General features: G+C 43.9%; 8 protein-coding genes across 8 annotated transcripts; 5 read left to right on the top strand and 3 right to left on the bottom strand.

Moving 5' to 3' along the window:
* Window positions 1-878: 878 nt before the first annotated feature.
* Window positions 879-3,494, top strand: BGW36DRAFT_387355 (uncharacterized protein). The gene has a single exon (XM_046217109.1). The coding sequence runs from the start codon at window positions 1,119-1,121 to the stop codon at window positions 3,354-3,356; it is 2,238 nt and encodes a 745-aa protein (XP_046068307.1). The 5' UTR covers window positions 879-1,118; the 3' UTR covers window positions 3,357-3,494.
* Window positions 3,495-4,315: 821 nt separating this feature from the next.
* BGW36DRAFT_431527 (uncharacterized protein) lies at window positions 4,316-5,972 on the top strand (the record flags this gene model as incomplete). Its single annotated transcript, XM_046221000.1, has 3 exons — window positions 4,316-5,179; window positions 5,236-5,377; window positions 5,497-5,972. The coding sequence occupies 3 exons, from the start codon at window positions 4,316-4,318 to the stop codon at window positions 5,970-5,972; spliced, it is 1,482 nt and encodes a 493-aa protein (XP_046068306.1).
* Window positions 5,973-7,720: 1,748 nt separating this feature from the next.
* On the top strand, window positions 7,721-8,804 carry BGW36DRAFT_387354 (uncharacterized protein). The gene is made up of 3 exons (XM_046217108.1): window positions 7,721-8,130; window positions 8,206-8,534; window positions 8,594-8,804. Exons 1-3 carry the CDS (start codon window positions 7,752-7,754, stop codon window positions 8,774-8,776), a joined length of 891 nt encoding a protein of 296 aa, XP_046068305.1. The 5' UTR covers window positions 7,721-7,751; the 3' UTR covers window positions 8,777-8,804.
* A 434-nt stretch (window positions 8,805-9,238) lies between these two features.
* On the top strand, window positions 9,239-10,343 carry BGW36DRAFT_304122 (putative NAD dependent epimerase/dehydratase; the record flags this gene model as incomplete). The annotated part of the gene is made up of 2 exons (XM_046211938.1): window positions 9,239-9,965; window positions 10,024-10,343. 2 exons carry the CDS (start codon window positions 9,239-9,241, stop codon window positions 10,341-10,343), a joined length of 1,047 nt encoding a protein of 348 aa, XP_046068304.1.
* Window positions 10,344-11,950: 1,607 nt separating this feature from the next.
* Window positions 11,951-12,893, bottom strand: BGW36DRAFT_400345 (uncharacterized protein; the record flags this gene model as incomplete). The annotated part of the gene is made up of 6 exons (XM_046218626.1): window positions 11,951-12,007; window positions 12,037-12,093; window positions 12,160-12,258; window positions 12,296-12,407; window positions 12,465-12,651; window positions 12,791-12,893. The coding sequence occupies 6 exons, from the start codon at window positions 12,891-12,893 to the stop codon at window positions 11,951-11,953; spliced, it is 615 nt and encodes a 204-aa protein (XP_046068303.1).
* A 697-nt stretch (window positions 12,894-13,590) lies between these two features.
* BGW36DRAFT_400344 (beta-lactamase-like protein) lies at window positions 13,591-14,445 on the bottom strand (the record flags this gene model as incomplete). The annotated part of the gene is made up of 1 exon (XM_046218625.1): window positions 13,591-14,445. One exon carries the CDS (start codon window positions 14,443-14,445, stop codon window positions 13,591-13,593), a length of 855 nt encoding a protein of 284 aa, XP_046068302.1.
* Window positions 14,446-14,824: 379 nt separating this feature from the next.
* BGW36DRAFT_303199 (putative oxalocrotonate tautomerase) lies at window positions 14,825-15,268 on the top strand (the record flags this gene model as incomplete). Its single annotated transcript, XM_046211856.1, has 1 exon — window positions 14,825-15,268. One exon carries the CDS (start codon window positions 14,825-14,827, stop codon window positions 15,266-15,268), a length of 444 nt encoding a protein of 147 aa, XP_046068301.1.
* Window positions 15,269-16,043: 775 nt separating this feature from the next.
* On the bottom strand, window positions 16,044-16,910 carry BGW36DRAFT_400342 (beta-lactamase-like protein; the record flags this gene model as incomplete). The annotated part of the gene is made up of 1 exon (XM_046218624.1): window positions 16,044-16,910. The coding sequence occupies one exon, from the start codon at window positions 16,908-16,910 to the stop codon at window positions 16,044-16,046; it is 867 nt and encodes a 288-aa protein (XP_046068300.1).
* Between the last annotated feature and the right edge of the window lie 394 nt (window positions 16,911-17,304).

Genomic DNA, 17,304 nt, shown 5'->3' with positions numbered 1-17,304 from the left:
TGGGGTTCGACCAGGCCAGTTTCTGCCAGACGCGCGTCTTCAATGTTATCAGGGCGAGATATCTCGAGTTGTGCTGTCTGAGGTAGTTAAACTGCACTGTCGGGAAATTGGTAGAAGTATCACCCTAGGAGATGCGGCCCAGTCTTATGCTAGAGACCTGATCGATCAAGGCTCTGCTCAGGATCACCTCTTCGTCTGGTAATTCGGCATTTCGGCCCTATAGGCCTTATTCAGAATAGCTCGCTCAGATCAATTGACACCAAGAGCCGCGAGAATACGCACTATCACAAAATAAATGCATCTTGAGCCAATGTAATAGAGACGAAGCTTGTGACAACCCTAACCAGCGTTCTTATGGCATAAAGTACTTTATTCTGATGTACTACTTACGCTTCTGAACTACGAGTATTGGGTCGGATCCCACTTGTAGCAGTGTGGCATGTTGAACGAGATTTAGGTCTATATCATATATTCTTAATCCTTCAACAGCAAGCCTACTTGCAGCAATCTCACTAAATTCTTACTTTAAATCGAACTATTACTTGTTCGCGCCACGAGGCAGCAAATTCGAAGGCTGATTAGATAATATTGGCCAATCATAGAGCATAGGGACCTATCCAGTCACTCCACCATGGATTTCTTGGCGCCCTAACCAAGGCCAAGGCGACGCTTGTCTATTACTATACATCTTTAATATGGAAATTATTTCTCTATAATCATTCATACAGCATGATAGTCATTGCCTATAATGATGCCGTGAGCTTGTTGAGGTTGTTGATGGCAGATACCACCATATTTACCGAAGTCTCGACCCACGACGCCAACGGGAAATTACCGAAGCTATCAACCCACTAATACGTAATTTAGCAGGATCCTTCAGTGCTGCCATTGGACGTACTCCTCAATTCAAAGATGTCCCTCTGAGGTCCAATTCAATCTCTATTCCTTCCCCAGATTGTGAAATGTCGCTGTTCGTGCAGTTCTGCTCGTCTGGGTTGCGCTGTTCTCCTCTTTCCCCGGCCAAAGTGTGCTCTCTTTCGCTAACCCTTTGCCATCTTTTGTTTTCTAAGCATATCTCCTAGTACGTCCGATGAGTTCCGGCCGTAAGAATCTTCCAAATGTCGGACTCCCAGGAGAAACCCGCGTATCCCTCTCAGCCAACCCCGGTAGAATCATCTGGGCCGGAGCACGAGGGTCAGAACCCGCAAAGAAATAATGCTCCATTCCCCGAGACCACGGTCCGGGGTGAGGATGTCAGTGAACAGTCTAGCACGAATTTTAGGAAACGATTGAGGTCAGCCAGCCTGCAAGTCCGTAAACGGGCCAACACCTTAGCTGATGCTCTCGGCCGACCACACGAGAGAGAAGAAGATGGGTTGGATGCGAGTTTATTGCCAGAACATTACGGAGCTACCGACGACCTGAACAGCTTCGCCGCGCGCAAGAACAACGACGAGGAAGACAAACTGCACGCCATCGACCACAATGCCCAGACTCAGCTCTTAATCGAGCAGCTAGGGTTTCCAGGGTCTCATCGACAAGGATTCTACGAATCTCGTTCTTCTGGAGCCTCGACCCCGGAAGATATTGATGATGCGTCTGCTCCTGTCAGTGGAGGCATGCTGTCTAATTTGCTGCGCGTATATGCCAACGACATCGGAGATGCAAGCAGGATGAGTCTTGCCTCAACTCCATCCGAAATGGACCCGAAAATCAAGACTCTCCCATCAACAAAGATTATGCCGACGAGAAAAAGTAGCAAGAAAGAAAAAGTCAAGTGGTACAACAACGAAAACAGCCCCAAAAGCCAGAAAGGGAGCAGGTTCAACTTGAACAACCTACAAATCAAGAAGCCAAGCAAGCCAAACAAGGACTCGGGCCACTACTATGCCTCCTCTCTTGTCTCCGCGTCTATGGAAATGGGGCGTATTGGGGTGCCAAATGTCCAAGGCCCGCCGCCGATGAGTGTGAAAGAACGAAAGAAGCAGAAGCGAAAGGCCCATAAGAATGTCCAGCTTACAGTGCACATCGCCAAAATTTTGGCACGCCAGCAGTATATCATGCAGCTCTGTCGTGCGTTCATGATGTACGGCGCCCCTACACATCGCCTCGAGGAGTATATGGCAATGACCTCTAACGTGCTGGACATTAAGGCGCAGTTTCTGTACATCCCCGGCTGTATGTTTATGTCCTTCGATGACCCTCTTACCCGCACCGCCGAAGTCAAAGTCATACGTGTCATTCAGGGTCTAGATTTGTCCCGTCTAGCAATAACTCACAGTGTGTATAAGAAAGTGGTGCACGATGTCATCGGCGTAGAACAAGCGACGGAGGAACTCGATGATATCATGAAGCGCAAGCCGCGCTACAACAAATGGATCCTGGTCCTTTTAACTGGCCTGGCCAGCGTTACCGTCGGCCCATACTCGTTTAACGCTCGCCCCATTGACCTTCCGATCATCTTCATGCTCGGCTGCATAGTGGGATTTATGCAATACATCCTTGCCCCTTCATCTGCAACATACTCTAATGTGTTGGAAGTATCCGCGGCTATTCTCACTTCGTTTCTGGCGCGTGCCTTTGGAAGCATCAAGCACAACGGCGAATACGTGTTCTGTTTTGCGGCTATGGCGGAATCCTCCATTGCCATGATCCTGCCTGGTTTCTCCGTTCTCTGCAGTAGCTTAGAGCTGCAGTCGCACCAGATGAACGCTGGGTCCATTCGCATGGTCTTCACCATCATCTACTCTCTGTTCCTCGGATATGGAGTCACTGTCGGTACCACCATCTACGGGCTGATGGATCATAACGCCACCACTCAGGAGTCATGTCCAACCAAGAGTTTAGATGCCTGGGGCAACGAATACATCCAGCACTTTCCTTTCGTCGCCTTGTTTTGCTTGTTTGCCGCGGTCATAAATCAAGCCAAGCCAAAGCAACTCCCCGTGACTGTCTTTCTGGGTGTTTGTGGTTACGTAGCGAACTACTTTAGCACCAAACGGCTCGGCTCTAACCAGGTCGCCAATACCGTTGGTGCGTTCACCATTGGTCTCTTGGCCAACTTGTATAGCCGTCTGTGGCACGGCCATGCTGCTGCTGCCATCATACCGGGTATCTTTACCTTGGTCCCGTCCGGCCTTGCATCGAGTGGATCTATTATCACCGGTCTATCGTATGCCGAGCAAGTTGCTAATGGCACTATATCAATAACTTCAGGCGCCACAGCGGAGAGTTCTCTCACGTCCCTAGGTTATGCAATGATCCAGACGGCCATTGGTATTTCTGTGGGTCTATTTATCTCTGCATTGATCGTTTATCCGCATGGTAAGAAGCGTAGCGGTATATTCAGTTTGTAGATGATATCTTCCCATCCACCGCTGCATTTTGAGACAGTGACACCATCATCTGTACATATTTACATTTTCGAGAAATTGGGTTGTCAAATATAGCGTGCATATGCGGCTTGTCCGCACAATTACTACAGCATTTGAAGCATTTTGCCTGTAAAGGACGTAGTACTTTAGGTTTATAGCTAATGGAACCTACTTAATATGATGTTGATTAGAGTATATTTAGACTCTTTATAGACTCTAAATACACGATTTAAGTATATATTGCGGTAAGTCATGCTGCTTTTGTATATAGGAAGAATGCGACTTTCTGTTATCACACCCCAAGGAAGGAAGTTGGAATTTATACCTAATTTTCATTTGGGACCACTTTGGGATAGTTGATACTTTGCTTCCCGCGTGCGCTTGTTGTTTAATTAAAATTATGTAATATAACGTCTGTTACAGAACTACATGTGGCAAAGATACATAGGCATCTGTCTTGGAATGGTGAGGCTATGAGGTTCCTAACTGTAGAATTCAAGAAGTTTGCATTATTAATCATATATTCTAACAAAGTTGAGAAATCCTCGAAGACTACACAAGGCAAACAGCAAACACGTCTTCCTGCATTTTTCTCCAAAAGGATTTCAGACAAAAATTCAAAGTACAAACTCTCTACCCTAAATAAGATTCAACACAGCTAAGATTTCATTGCAGATAGTCATCTTGGCTTCACAAGTGTCTCGCCATAGCAAGTACAACAGAAGAGGAGGAATATATTGAATTCCTACTGTTCCACCAGATGTTTTAGCTTTGTGCCTGATAATCACTATTGCCTTAATGTAATCATTCAATTTTAGTTTGATTATGATATAGTAGGCTGCAGTTATCATCTTGGTTTTGTGGCAATAGAGTGCCATTATTTTGGTAATGAAGAACTTGGTCTGTTGTATTCCGACGCTAATCTGGCATTCAGCGACAACATGACCGAATATGACAACAAACCTGAAATTTCCCTCCATGATGTTGATCAACCCCGTGCATGGCGGGTTGGATGGCCTTGTCTGTGCCGATCCCGGGTGCAAACCTTGTATACACAGGGTGCAACGTCAGTGTCCAAGTCAAATGTTGAAGCTCTAAGGTCTCGGATAAACACGATTCTTAGTCGGCATCAAATTGAACCCAGACAATTTCCTGGTATTGCTCTGTGGCTTGGCCCAGTTTATCGAACGAATGTGAAGTACCAAGAAGATCCACCAAATGAACATCTTTGTTTCCTTGTTGAATGCGTATTTAATCCGGAACGCCACAAAGAAGATCCCCTTTCTTGGTCAAATGCGGTTATTGATATCCATAAAGCCCTCTACGATATTATTGGTAATTCGTGCTCTATCGGAGTTGAACATTGCGATACGGTGTGCGAAAAATCTCTCTTTCTGACCGATTTTCCGTCCAGCTCAGAGGAATTTCGGAAGAACTGGGATGATGGTTCACGATATCGTCAACAGATACTGGAAAAACTGAAAAAAGGGCAGGCGCCGTGGCAGGCTATGGTTCCAGTTGGGCTTACAGCATCTAATGAATATATGGAAAGCTATATCTGTGTTGTTTGGATTGATGCACAAAATGCCAACGACAGCATTTGGGTACAGATCCAACGAAATCTTCAGTCCATTCTTCCGGATTCTATATCTGTTGAGATATGGCAAGCTAGTAACTCTATATTATCCAGCTCCCATGAAGCCTTGAAGATGCAAACCTCAGACGATGGTAATATAGGTAAAGTGAAAGGTGCCACACTTCCAAAGCCTGGAAGTAGCCTTGGGTGCCTTAGTGAAAAAGCATTGGTGGCACATTGGGGGGGTATATTAACGTGAGAATTCCATCTGATAATAAGAAACAGTTTAAAAAGGTCACCTACGCTTTGACAAACTCTCATGTGGTCTTGAGATCAAAACCCCATCTCTGGAGAGGTATCCAGTCTACAACACAAGCGCATTATCCTTCACAAGAAATTCCTGTCCAATGCCCTTATGAAAAAGATCGTATCAATATTCTGGGATCATTAAAGAAAGCAAAAGAACAGATTTCAAAAAGAATAGCTGGCCGCCAAGATGAACTTGACTACCTTAAAGAGGCTAATGAGGATTTTTTTCTAAGCAAGAGCAGGTTCAAAGTATGGAATATAAATTGGTTGATTTGGAGGCACATGAGGCAGCATTGCATCGAGATCCTTTACTGGGTTACGTTAGAGGGGCAGCACTTGGTTCCCGATCTCATAATGTATCTACCTTCGATTATCGACTTGGAATGGATATTGCACTCATTGAGCTTATTGATCCCTCGACACGTCCTGAGAAAGTCTTTCTCAATGAAAATTTACTAAATGACAGGGCATTAGAAACTTGGGACGTATGCGATCTGGGTTCTAACACTGATTCAGAAGATATTTGCATAGTTGGCAAATATGGGGCTGCTTCCGGGCTTACCACCGGCCTCCTACATGGAATTAAGGTTGACATGAAATTGAACGGCTTTCCGGACGCGATATCTACATGGGTGGTCCGTTCTCCTAGTATTGGGGAGTGTTTTACAAGGCCAGGAGACTCGGGATCCTTTGTCTTCACAACAACCTTTTGAGAGGAAAAGGGTTATACAAAACCATCGGAGGTTCAATGCTCTCCAGGGAAACTGACTATACTTGGAGTTCTATTCTCAGGCAGCAACGATGCCAATTTTGGATATTTTATTCCTTTCGATGCAGTAAAAAGGAGGTCGAGTATCTTACTGGAGGAGAGATGATATGGCCTACTATGCACAATGCAGATGCGGAGTATGTACGGGATATTCTTGTATTGGAGAGGACTGTTGAAAGGGATGATGCTTAGTTGTAATTACATGGGTTAGCTCTCTTTCTGGCAGCTCTGCACATTTCATTTCATTAATTGGTTAAGAGGACAAATGTTTTACTTTCAGCTCGTTCAATTTCTGTTTCTAGCTCTTGGGTCACTAATATATGATTTATTTTATTGGACATTATACTCATGAGTATTCTGGACTGAACTACCTTTGCATGAGTTGTCGCCTAACTCATATAGTCTCCTGGAGGAAGTCTTTTGTACAGTGATTTGCTAACGATAGATGAACCCCAGCTGTCACCCAGAAAGAATTTTTGCTACAATTCCCATTTTCCGCCGAATTCAAACTTGGTAAATTCCGCTAAGCAGATAAAACCTTCAATTTTTAATACTAACGGCCAAAATAATATGCTATTAAAACATGGATAAGGCACTCCTTCCATCTCAGAAAGCATATCAGTATAGGGACGGGTGAGTTTGCCTGAGGCTTCTTGAACGCTCATCTGGAGGGCTTGCACCTGAAATCGCCGCCACTACAAGCGTTCCCTAGCAAGGGGACTCATTCTCGGAGACTCTATAAACGTAGGGATCAGATATATTGAGAAGAGAAGGCTGGTCTATTGGATGTCTACCCTGGACGAGACTATTTATCCAACTAGACTACGCCGGAAGACTTTAATAGGAGGGAAGCCCCAGGCCAACAATATTTAAATGTGTCTATAGATGGATGCCTCAGCCTTCCAACAACTTTCACGGCCCTGGTTTAGGAATAGATATTTGATTTCCTCTTGCGTGTATTTTATTGTACTTGTGATTCGCAGCTATGAGGTGTCGCCAAGGTAGGCCATTGTCCCAGTCATAAGATGGCATTGGTGGGGGATTGAATATGAATTCAAATGATTCCCCCAAATCCATAGTAGGCAGATCAACCCAACGTAGATACCAGTACGAAGTTGGAAGGGTGAATTTGGTCCAAATGTACTGTCCCTGACGTCAAATGTCTCTCTCGAAGAGTTTTGAGCAACAGTACATGTGTAAATTAGGGTTAGGGTTGTTCCACACATGAGCTGGACGTGATCATAGTCTTCAATACTGCATAGATAGGCTCTGATCGGAGTGGAGATTTCTATCACCCTGTCTTTCCTTGGTATATTAACTGCCTTGGTGTATTAACTGCCTTGGTGTATTAACTGCCTAGTTGTGTGTGTTGATACGTTATATTTTGCAACCCAACAGTCATCAAGTACCTTGATGCTGAATTATGACCACATAAACAGTCGATGTTCTGAAAGTCGGCTGAAATTATATTCCGAATAAAACCGACTCCATCTTTTGGTCATTTCTGGAGCGTCCAAACTAATTGCCCATTTTCAGCAGGAGCAAGTCTTGGCGGTCCCGAAAAGTGACTTGGAAAAGTGCCGGCCAAGGCAATTCAGCTCGGACTTAACGGGGCTATCTCTTATCGCTAGCCTCAATGCTGTCTAGTAGCTGACAAATGATTTGATCCTCATGAGAACCATTTGACGATGATATCTACTCTCTACATATTGATACACCAATTATGATGGCATCAGAGAATCCTGGTAAAATTCAATTTATCCACTCGTTGCACCCACGAGATGCTCTCAAACCGGATTCCCAGCGGCGAGCTCACGTCCATGCGGCCCGTGTCTCCCACGCTAGGAGAAGGCACTTTCGTATCATAGAATATCAAGCGGGCCAGAATAGTCGGATAACAGCAAATGAACAGCAATCCAATAAAAAAGGTGACTGTTCGGGGCCTCGGTCTAAGGGGAACTCACCGCCTGGCTTGGAGACGAGCGACGTAGAGAACCTCGTTGCACCCAGTCCCGTCACCCAACTGGCATCCCATCGGATAGATCCATTCGCAAGCTCGGCGAGACGTTTCAGTCCAGTAGAGAATTTTCTTTTTGACTGCTGTAGGTTTGACTAAACTAGCCTCCACTTTCATGTCTAAACTCTAGTTATGATGTCTGTACGCTAATCCGAACAAGATGTACAAGCTATAATTCCGGATCAAAGCGTCCACTGCTACTGCCATACGAGCTGGAATCCAGAGCAATTCCGTGACCTCATGACCAGAGAGTGGGTGCCGCTTGCCATCGCCAGGCAGGATACGCTTGACTGTATATTCCTCAACGCATGTCGTCTGTTATCACTATACCATCCACAGGAATCTGAACAGCAGCAATATTACACACAGCTAGCTACCATGTACAAGTTGTCCTGCATGCAGGCTCTCAATAAATCTATCTCAGCTGAAATCTCGATTTTAATCAATGATGCAACAGTTGCGACAGCAGTAATGCTTGCGTTCGACGAAGTGCGTAAAATGCTCCAATTTTCCATGTGTAGTGCTGAAACATTAGTGACAAAACATAGGTTCTGCTCGGCGATATTGCCAGGTCTAGATGCCATGCCCTAGGTATTCTCCAAATGGCGAGACACAATGGTGGGTTCCAAACACTGGGCTTAAGTGGATTTCTGGCGGGCCTTTTCCACAAGCTTTGGGGGACTGTGCAGGATACAAGACCATCTAGTAGTAATATTCTCATTGGAGTATAGCATGTTCCATAAAAACATTTGTCTTAAGCCTGCCCTTCAATCCGCCTGGCGGAATTTGCCTACAAGAGGCGGTATTAGATCAATTGTTTTGAACTTAGTCATACATTTCCTCGTACAGTAACCTGCACTTTCCCTTTGCGGAAATCTACGCTTTCCCTTTTGGGACATGTATTACTTTCCAGTTATGGGGGCCACAAGTGGCTCTTCCAGAGCCAGCTTAATTGGTATGAGAGCTGCTTTCACTCAAGGCGATACCGGTTTAAAGTGATAAACCATTTTTTGTATTGTATTTGTCAGATCTTCGATGGATTCACTGCTGACTTGTCACTCGTGCGATTGTATTGGTACTGGTTTACTACATGTATATAATGCGGCCACTCCCCTCCCTTCCAAATTAGTAGTCCTGCACCCCTTCTCAATTGCACTATACTCTGTACCTTGAAAAACTATCGTTAATCAATCATGAATGAACTAAAATGTACCATCCCCAAGGGTTCCTGGGTGCTTATAACAGGTGCCAACGGCTTTCTAGCCTCACATACGGCCAAACAATTCCTAGAACGTGGATTCAAAGTCCGTGGAACAGTGAGAAATCTGGAGAAATCATCATGGCTTATCGAGGACACCTTCAAAGCCTACGCAGAACGCGGCGACTTCCAACTGGTGCAAGTCCCCGATATTGCAATTGAGCATGCCTTCGATGATGCTGTGAAGGATGTATCTGCAATCGCCCATATAGCCTCAGTTGGTGGCTTCGATCCTAACCCCCACAATGTTATACCCCAAGTCGTCTCGGCGGTCACGTCACTCCTAGAAGCCGCTCTCAAGGAGCCGTCGGTCAGAGAGTTTGTTTACACCTCCTCTATAGCAGCTTGTGCTATGCCCACTCCTGAGGATACCACTCATATTGGTCCAGATACATGGAACGATATGGCAGTGCAACTTGCTTGGGCACCTCCACCATACGACCCTAGCCGTGGTTTTTTGGTGTACATGGCGAGCAAGGCTGAGGCTGAAAAGGCGCTGTGGAAGTTCGTCAATGAGAGAAAGCCTCGTTTCGGGGTGAATAGCGTATTTCCATCCAGCATAATAGGTGGATATCTGAACAAGGGGCAAGCTGAGACTCCATACGCGTTTATCAAGACTATATATGATGGGAAGAAGGACGCATTAGCGGCGGTTCCAGCAAGTTCGTAATGTCTTTTCTTTTTGTGCAAGATCACTGGGAAGGCTGCAGACTGACAGAGCTTTTACAGTAATATCTAACGACGTCAAAGATTGCGCACTGTTGCATGTTGCAGCAGTGCTAGATCCTGAGGTCAAAAATGAAAGACTTCCTGGATGGGGAGAGTACTGTAACTGGAATGACATCCTGGCTATCATGCGGAGACTCTATCCGGACCGAAAGTTCATTGATGACCTCCCAGGTCTCACTAAACTCCAAGTGACAACAGATTCCACTCAATCACTCGCATTGTTGAAAAAGTGGGGTGGTCAGAAGGGATGGAAACCCTTAGAAGTGACTGTTGCCGATAGCATGAGAAGCATTATTAAGTGGTACCCTTGAGATGTAGCGGCCATCATACTGAGAACTGGATTTCATAGAAGAGGCCCACGAGGTTTTATGATCATCTTCGATCGGAATTGGCCTGCTTGCTTAAGCTGGGTATAAAAAGAGCCGAAAAGAATAGCCAAGCATCATCCACATCGTTCTACCTGTAGTGTTGAGCGCATACGACTATAGTCTCAATATTTGAAAAATTTAATATTCTCTTGGTTCAGGGCAATTATCTCTCATTATAGAGTCCCGCTGCTTGTTCTGGGCGATAACTTTGTCTTGAAATTAGTTCATTGGGATCCGTAACTGGAAGGTCGAAGGCGGCTCGGCGGCTCTCAAGGTGATCTCTATATTGATTGATTGGTCGATGTTCTTCTGAACGAACTGAGTTTCGGACACTTTGCGCTGACCGGGCTGCACAATAAATAAAGCATGGGATAGATAATTGGTTATTATTAGCTCATATACTCTACTGCGCTCAGCGCTTAACCTTCTCCCGATAATGGGTCTGCTTAGCCGCTCTCAGCCTTGAGTGTCCCCAAAAATGATTCGCCTTCAGAAATCGTAGCAAAGCGGTTAGTACGTCTAGACGGCTTGATACAATGTAGGTTATCCCAAACCCCTGAGTATTAAATCGAAGTGAGTGTGAATGTTTACAGATCATTGCTCCTAATCCGAACGATTGGATCATAATTTTCCATATAATTAAGAGTCGTGCACACTATAGTCAGCATTACACCCATAATGTTTCAACTACATCTTTACTATCAATTTTCTCAAATACAGCTATACCCCATCCAATGCGATTCTACGCGCTAATTTTACAATCCTAATCAGTTTTATAAATAAATAACCTATAGAGTAGCTTCCTGACCTACAACTAATCAGACACAGTAGTAAACATATTGAAAGGCAAACTATAAAGAATATATTTTCTTCCAGTTTTAACTACAATAGATATCAACAAAGGTCATCTACCAACGAATACTTGATCATTTTCCCATTATTACCTCCTGTTACAAATCCACTTGATAGCCTGCACCTAGCAATGTCTCTCATTAATCTCAAAATCTACACACTCCACATCATTCTATGTATTAGAAGTCACCCTCCACTGCTAAATGATCTTGACTGGGGACTGTACTTTCATAAAATCCCGATAGTGGAGGAACAAAATACCATATAAGGCAGCAAGTTAGTGAGAAGTTCTTTATTATGTAACTTGTAAACGACTCGCTGTTAAGGTATGTCATGTACATTTGTTTTTACGAATCGAATCGTTACTACTAAACTGGCAAAACGATAGGGGCGCAAGCAAGATTCGCATACAATTTCTAAATCCTTGGATAACGGGGATTCTGTGTAATTACTACATGTCTATCGTTCAAAGATATTTTATAAACTAAAAGTTGATGGTTGCGAGTGTTTTTATTGAAACAAATTTTGTACTAATGCTATTTTGCACGACGCCTCTAACCGAGAAAAAAGTCACTATCATATCTCAGAGTAGTTTTCGGAAAATTTTTAGAAGTCTAAAGAGTATCATCACAAAGTTAAAATAAATACGTCTCCATTCTCAGCTAAGATCAGCAGAATCAAAAAGAGCCTACAGTAGGTTACCAGTAATACACGGCACTGGTTAGGGAGAATAGTGCGCGATCACAGTCTAATTCCTTCAAATACATGTCCCCCCAAGACGCACCACGAAGCCATACCACCAGAAGTCTTCTCGAGTAACTTTTACAGATGTAGTGAATTCCTAGTATTCAGGATACCAACCAGCTGATTCCCAATCGAGAAAACCTGTGATTCATCCACCCTGTACTAGGATGTTATGGTGTTGCAGATCACCGTGCGTAAACAAAATGCGATGCGGTAATCTCTCCATTACTCTAGCGCGGTCAAGAGCATCGTGGTATGCAGCCTTGGATGAGAAGCCATCTACATGAGAAGCCATCTACCCAAGCAGGTTCTATAAGATACTCATTCAACTCTTTCTCAGTCTCGAACGGACCCAGAGAATGATTGGGCACGCGCACACTCCTTATAGGCGTACCCATTAGAGAGTAGATTCTGTCCCCACCCCATGGATTTTTTCATTTCCGTATTGTGTCCAGATAGCATTTCAACTCCTGTAAGACTAAGTTTCTATCCTCATCAGTGAGTGATTCGTAGGCTTGGCCCAACCCACGACCAGGCACGCGAGTCATAAGAATTGATACTGGTGCATGGGGAGTATCTGGATGTTCTCCATAGCAGATAACTCGTGGTACTGGGAGACCCGTCTTTATAGCAACCTGCATAGTCAAAACCTCTTCTATGTGAGTACCATCGGATCATTTCAAAATTAGACCAAATGGAAGCTGGGCAATCTGATTGTCGTAGGGAATACCGACCCAACCACAGTAAATACGTGAGAATTGTCTCAAGTGTAGATCCCGAAAGTCGGCGGATACGAGGGTGTGTTGGACTGGAAGTAAGGGGAAGTTGATCACTGAAGGCTGGTTGGACACGATCCGGCCACATAAAATCCGGCCTGAAGCAGTGAAATAAGACCATTGTTTCATATCATATTTGGCAATTGGATGGAGTGGGGTATTTAAACGCGCTGGAAAGAAATGAGAGTCCGAGTTTTTTCACCTGTTCATATTTAGACGTCGGGATTTCGTTGGTGTATGGTGCAAACAATACATGTGAGGCTCTTATCGTTCCAATAAAAGGTCCTGACGTGCCCAATTGACCATAAAATCAAATTTACATTACACAATATCAGCTAAGTAACATTGGATAAATGGGGTGGAATTAAATCACGCTATTGTGACATCATTAATAGTAGAGTATGTCGAAATCGCTAGCTATAATACAATTAATCGTTAATCAAATAACCTGCTATTTATGAGGGCAGTCAATTAAACCATAAACCTACAGACAAAAAGATGATATGCATATCACCAACTTGACCGCCCCGAAAGTATTCGCGCATGTGTCATAGAGTGTACCTATGTAAACTCATGCTTATATCTTACAGTCACAAGTAGATCATATCCTAACTTTCAAGAGTACGGGCAGAAATGTCCTATTGAATTTGACCTACACAGGATCAAATGTGGCATTAGTTGATATTTCAAAGTTTTATTTGGGAGTTTTATATATGTAGGATTTATTATTCTTGGCGTTTGTTCCTCTCCTTATAAAATACGATTCGTATTTTCAAATTGTGACACCTCGACCCTAATTATAAAACTAAGCAAGTCTCTTAGCTGTCTGGAAACGCCGCCAAAGCCCCTCTCAGAATAGCATGGGGGTTAATCCGTCCCGGATACAGTCTCTGCATCTCCTGATACAGCTCCTTCCAATCTGATGATGTTTTAACTGCCTCTTCAAATGCAAGAATATACTCGCGAGTCTTGTGTAGATTGAATAGACCATCGACTGTTCCCGCCCGTTTATGACCAGCAATGATAGCGTGTGGCTCGAGAGCTTCTATTGTATCAAGTGCCCGAAGCCACTCCTTCCTCTTCTCGGTTGTATTTGCCTCTCCGAAGTACTGATGGACATCCCCATAAACAGCATCTCCAGCCACTATAAGTCTAATGCTGGGCACATGAAGAACGGTGGTATTGTAAGTATCAGTATGCCCGACTTCAATTACATGTAACGCATTCCCATCTATCTCGAATATAGGTGCCTCCAGTGTCTCAGCAAGCTCTGGGGGCTGTGGTATTTGGTTTCCAGGGAATAATGTAAGCCATATTCCTTCAAATATTTCTGGCTTGACTTGTTCTTTCATATGCTCGACAGTACCGCGTGTAGCAATTGCACGCAGATTTGGCCAGTGCTTTCGCAGCACTGATATTCCGAACCAGTGATCACCGTGGCCGTGCGTAATATAGATGTAGCGGAGAACTTTCCCCGGCGCTGTCTCCTTTATCCAGCTGACAAGGTCTTCGGTTTGAGATGTTGAAATTGGCGTATCTACTAAGACAGCCTCGTACTCTCCGTGAATGAGAGTGCAGGAGATAGGTGAGAAACTGCTTGACTCCCCATCTCGCTGAACTGCGATGGGTAGCCGTGAGGAAATATAAACATCAGCTTGGAGAAGGGGGGGCATCGTGAACATAAGAGAGACATAATATCAATTTACGAAGTAAGGAGATAAAACATTCGCATTTCTGTCTTTTAAAAATAAAATATACCCCACCACTGTTAAGCCGCCGGTATATGATTACTGATCGGCGTAAGAAGGACTGACCCTGATAACTCATCATAGTTTAGGCTAGTTATAGCAAACACTGGCGGGTAGATATATGTATTTATGATCAAAATACCGGCCCTCGGTCGATCCATGTAAGCCCCGCGGTGTATCGGGATAAATTGAGGGAGTCTCTAGCTTCAAATATTGCTCAATCGATCCCACAGAAGACATCTAGAATAATCCTCTCCACACTTACCCCAGATTTATATATACTTCAAATATTGAATAAAACGACATGCCTCGGTGGACTTTCGAAATCACACCGGACTCGTTATCTTCGACCGAAAAGGACCTCTTAGCCCAGCGAATCACAGATAATTATGTCAAGCTGGACATCCCAGCTTTCCTTGTCAACGTATTCTTCCATGAAAACCGAATTGGCAACTTTTATAGCGGTGGTAAGACACCACCCAAAACCGTCTTCTTCGTGCTCGACCACGCCGCTCGAAGCTTTCCATCGGAAGAAGTTCGCTTGGCTTTTATTGACAGTGTCAATGACATTGTGGAGCCAATCCTAGCTCCTAAGGGTATCAAATGGGAATACAACATCTATGAGCATCCTGCAGATAACTGGAGAGTCAATGGCATGGTTGCTCCAGTCAAGCAACCTGAGCTGTGGAAACAATGGGTTGAGAGAAATGAGGCGGTTGTATATGGAGAATACGCCAATAAGAAATAGAGAACAACGGACCTGAGCAAAAAGGGATTAGGGTTTTCGCCAGGAACAAAATGATGGCCTTGATATATGTAACTACCAAGCCTGTTTTCCCAGATTAGGCTGCCTTTCGTATGTATTGAAATTGGAGTATTTGTTTCTTTGCCGATGTGCAAAGTCGACTGAATTATTTCTAGTCCTAGACAACAATCATACCAAAGCGGAGCTTCTCAAATAAATACTAATAGGTTCGCTGTATGCATAGAAGATGTCTCTCGACGTAATATCACGAATTCCAAACACAGGATAGTGAGAAAGATAATTTGAAATAGGACCAGAATTTTGACATTTGTACATTTTGGCTATTCACCTGCAGACTGGCAACACTTTATCTCGAAGACAAATGTCGGGTTTATAGCATACTATCCTTCAATCTGTATGAAGTAATGCAACATACATTTAAGTCCATTTCTATCGCTGCATTATCTCATAACCCAGCAATCACAGTAAGAAACCGGCAAAAATGCCTTGGAGCCAAATATCTCTGCTAAGTAGCCATTCGTGTTGTGGTGGCTATCACATTGGTCATTATAAAACGCACTTAACCTAGTGTCGACATGAAAATTGATAAAAACTAGGAAAATACAGCATTTGATGGAATGCTCATTGTTTGCCGTCGATCTGGTCAAATTCTTAGGTACTAATATTTGCAAGGATCCTGAAAAATATTTGAATCATTTACTATTCACTTTTGGTTCCAAGTATCAGACCGAAACACTGCGTCACCTTATTTAGAGAGCTAAATATGGGACTCTTTTGCGACAATGGCTCCCTTGCAGCTCAGTTTTAAGGCACTTGGGTTGAACCTATCTCCATACAATTCCATCATCTTTCTAAATACCTCTCTGGAATCTTTTGGGTTTGACTTAATAATATCTTCAAAATCAAGGATGTATTTCTTCGTTGCTGAAAGATGCCAGATTCCATCCAATTCTCCCGACTGCTTGTGACCTGGAACCACGTATAATGGTCCCAATGCCTCAACTTTCTCGATAGCCTGAATCCATGCCTTGCGTTTTTCTTCATTATTTGCTTCAAAGAGATACTGGTGAACTTTTCCATACACAACATCTCCACAGACGGCTAGCTTCAAGTCTGGCACCCACAGCACGGTTGAGTCGTATGTATCCGAATGGCCGCACTCGATGGCTTCGAACACCCAGCGATTCTCAAGTCTGAACTTGCCGCTTTCTGGTAATATGCTTGCTAGAGGAGATAGTTGAGGTTGATAAATTTGACCAGGGAAACGAAGCTCCCACATGTTTTTGAAAATGTTCTTCTCCACTTGCTGCTTCATATGTTCCAGTACTTTGCGTGTGGCGACTGGTACTGCATTGGGAAAGCGTTTCAGGATGACCGGGACTCCGAAGAAATGGTCTCCATGGCCATGAGTGATATATATATAGGATAGTTTCCTGTTGGGTGCGATTTTTTCAATCCATTCGATTAATTCTTCGCTTTGCTTGATTGTAAGGGGAGTGTCTACAAGAATGGCATCGTGGGATGAGTATATTAAAGTGCATGAAATTGGAGACCATGAGTCTCCTTGAGATCCAGGTAAAGGGATTGGAGGTGCGACATAAACTGCTACTTGCAAGTCCGACATGATTACATGTATAGCGGTGAGATCAAAATCCGGTTGATAATTAATTAAAGATACTGTTCGAACCTTAAGCGAGTTGTGGAGTTTGCTTCTTATCAATAAAGATTTGGAACCTAGCCTAGAAACCTGACTGCCTCGGCCTCTCATCTTTTTCTTTCTATGGACCGCGGTAATGCCAGATTACTGATCTTTTTTGCGTGGTTGCGCTGCTTGATACTGATCAGTAATCCAGCCGAGGAGCTACTCTTACAGTTCGAGGTCGCAGTGTCAAGAATGCGGTACTTTGGAAATAATATCAATGCTGAATGCAATACACACCAATACCATCACAGTCCTATTTTATTTAGCGCTTGCATTGATTAATCATTCATCTATACCCCGCCCGAATTTACACTTT

Source organism: Talaromyces proteolyticus (genome assembly GCF_021365285.1).
Source record: "Talaromyces proteolyticus strain PMI_201 chromosome Unknown BGW36scaffold_11, whole genome shotgun sequence".
Lineage (NCBI taxonomy): Eukaryota > Fungi > Ascomycota > Eurotiomycetes > Eurotiales > Trichocomaceae > Talaromyces > Talaromyces proteolyticus.
Note: the sequence above shows the minus strand (reverse complement) of the source record. Positions and strands in the feature narration are given on the sequence as shown.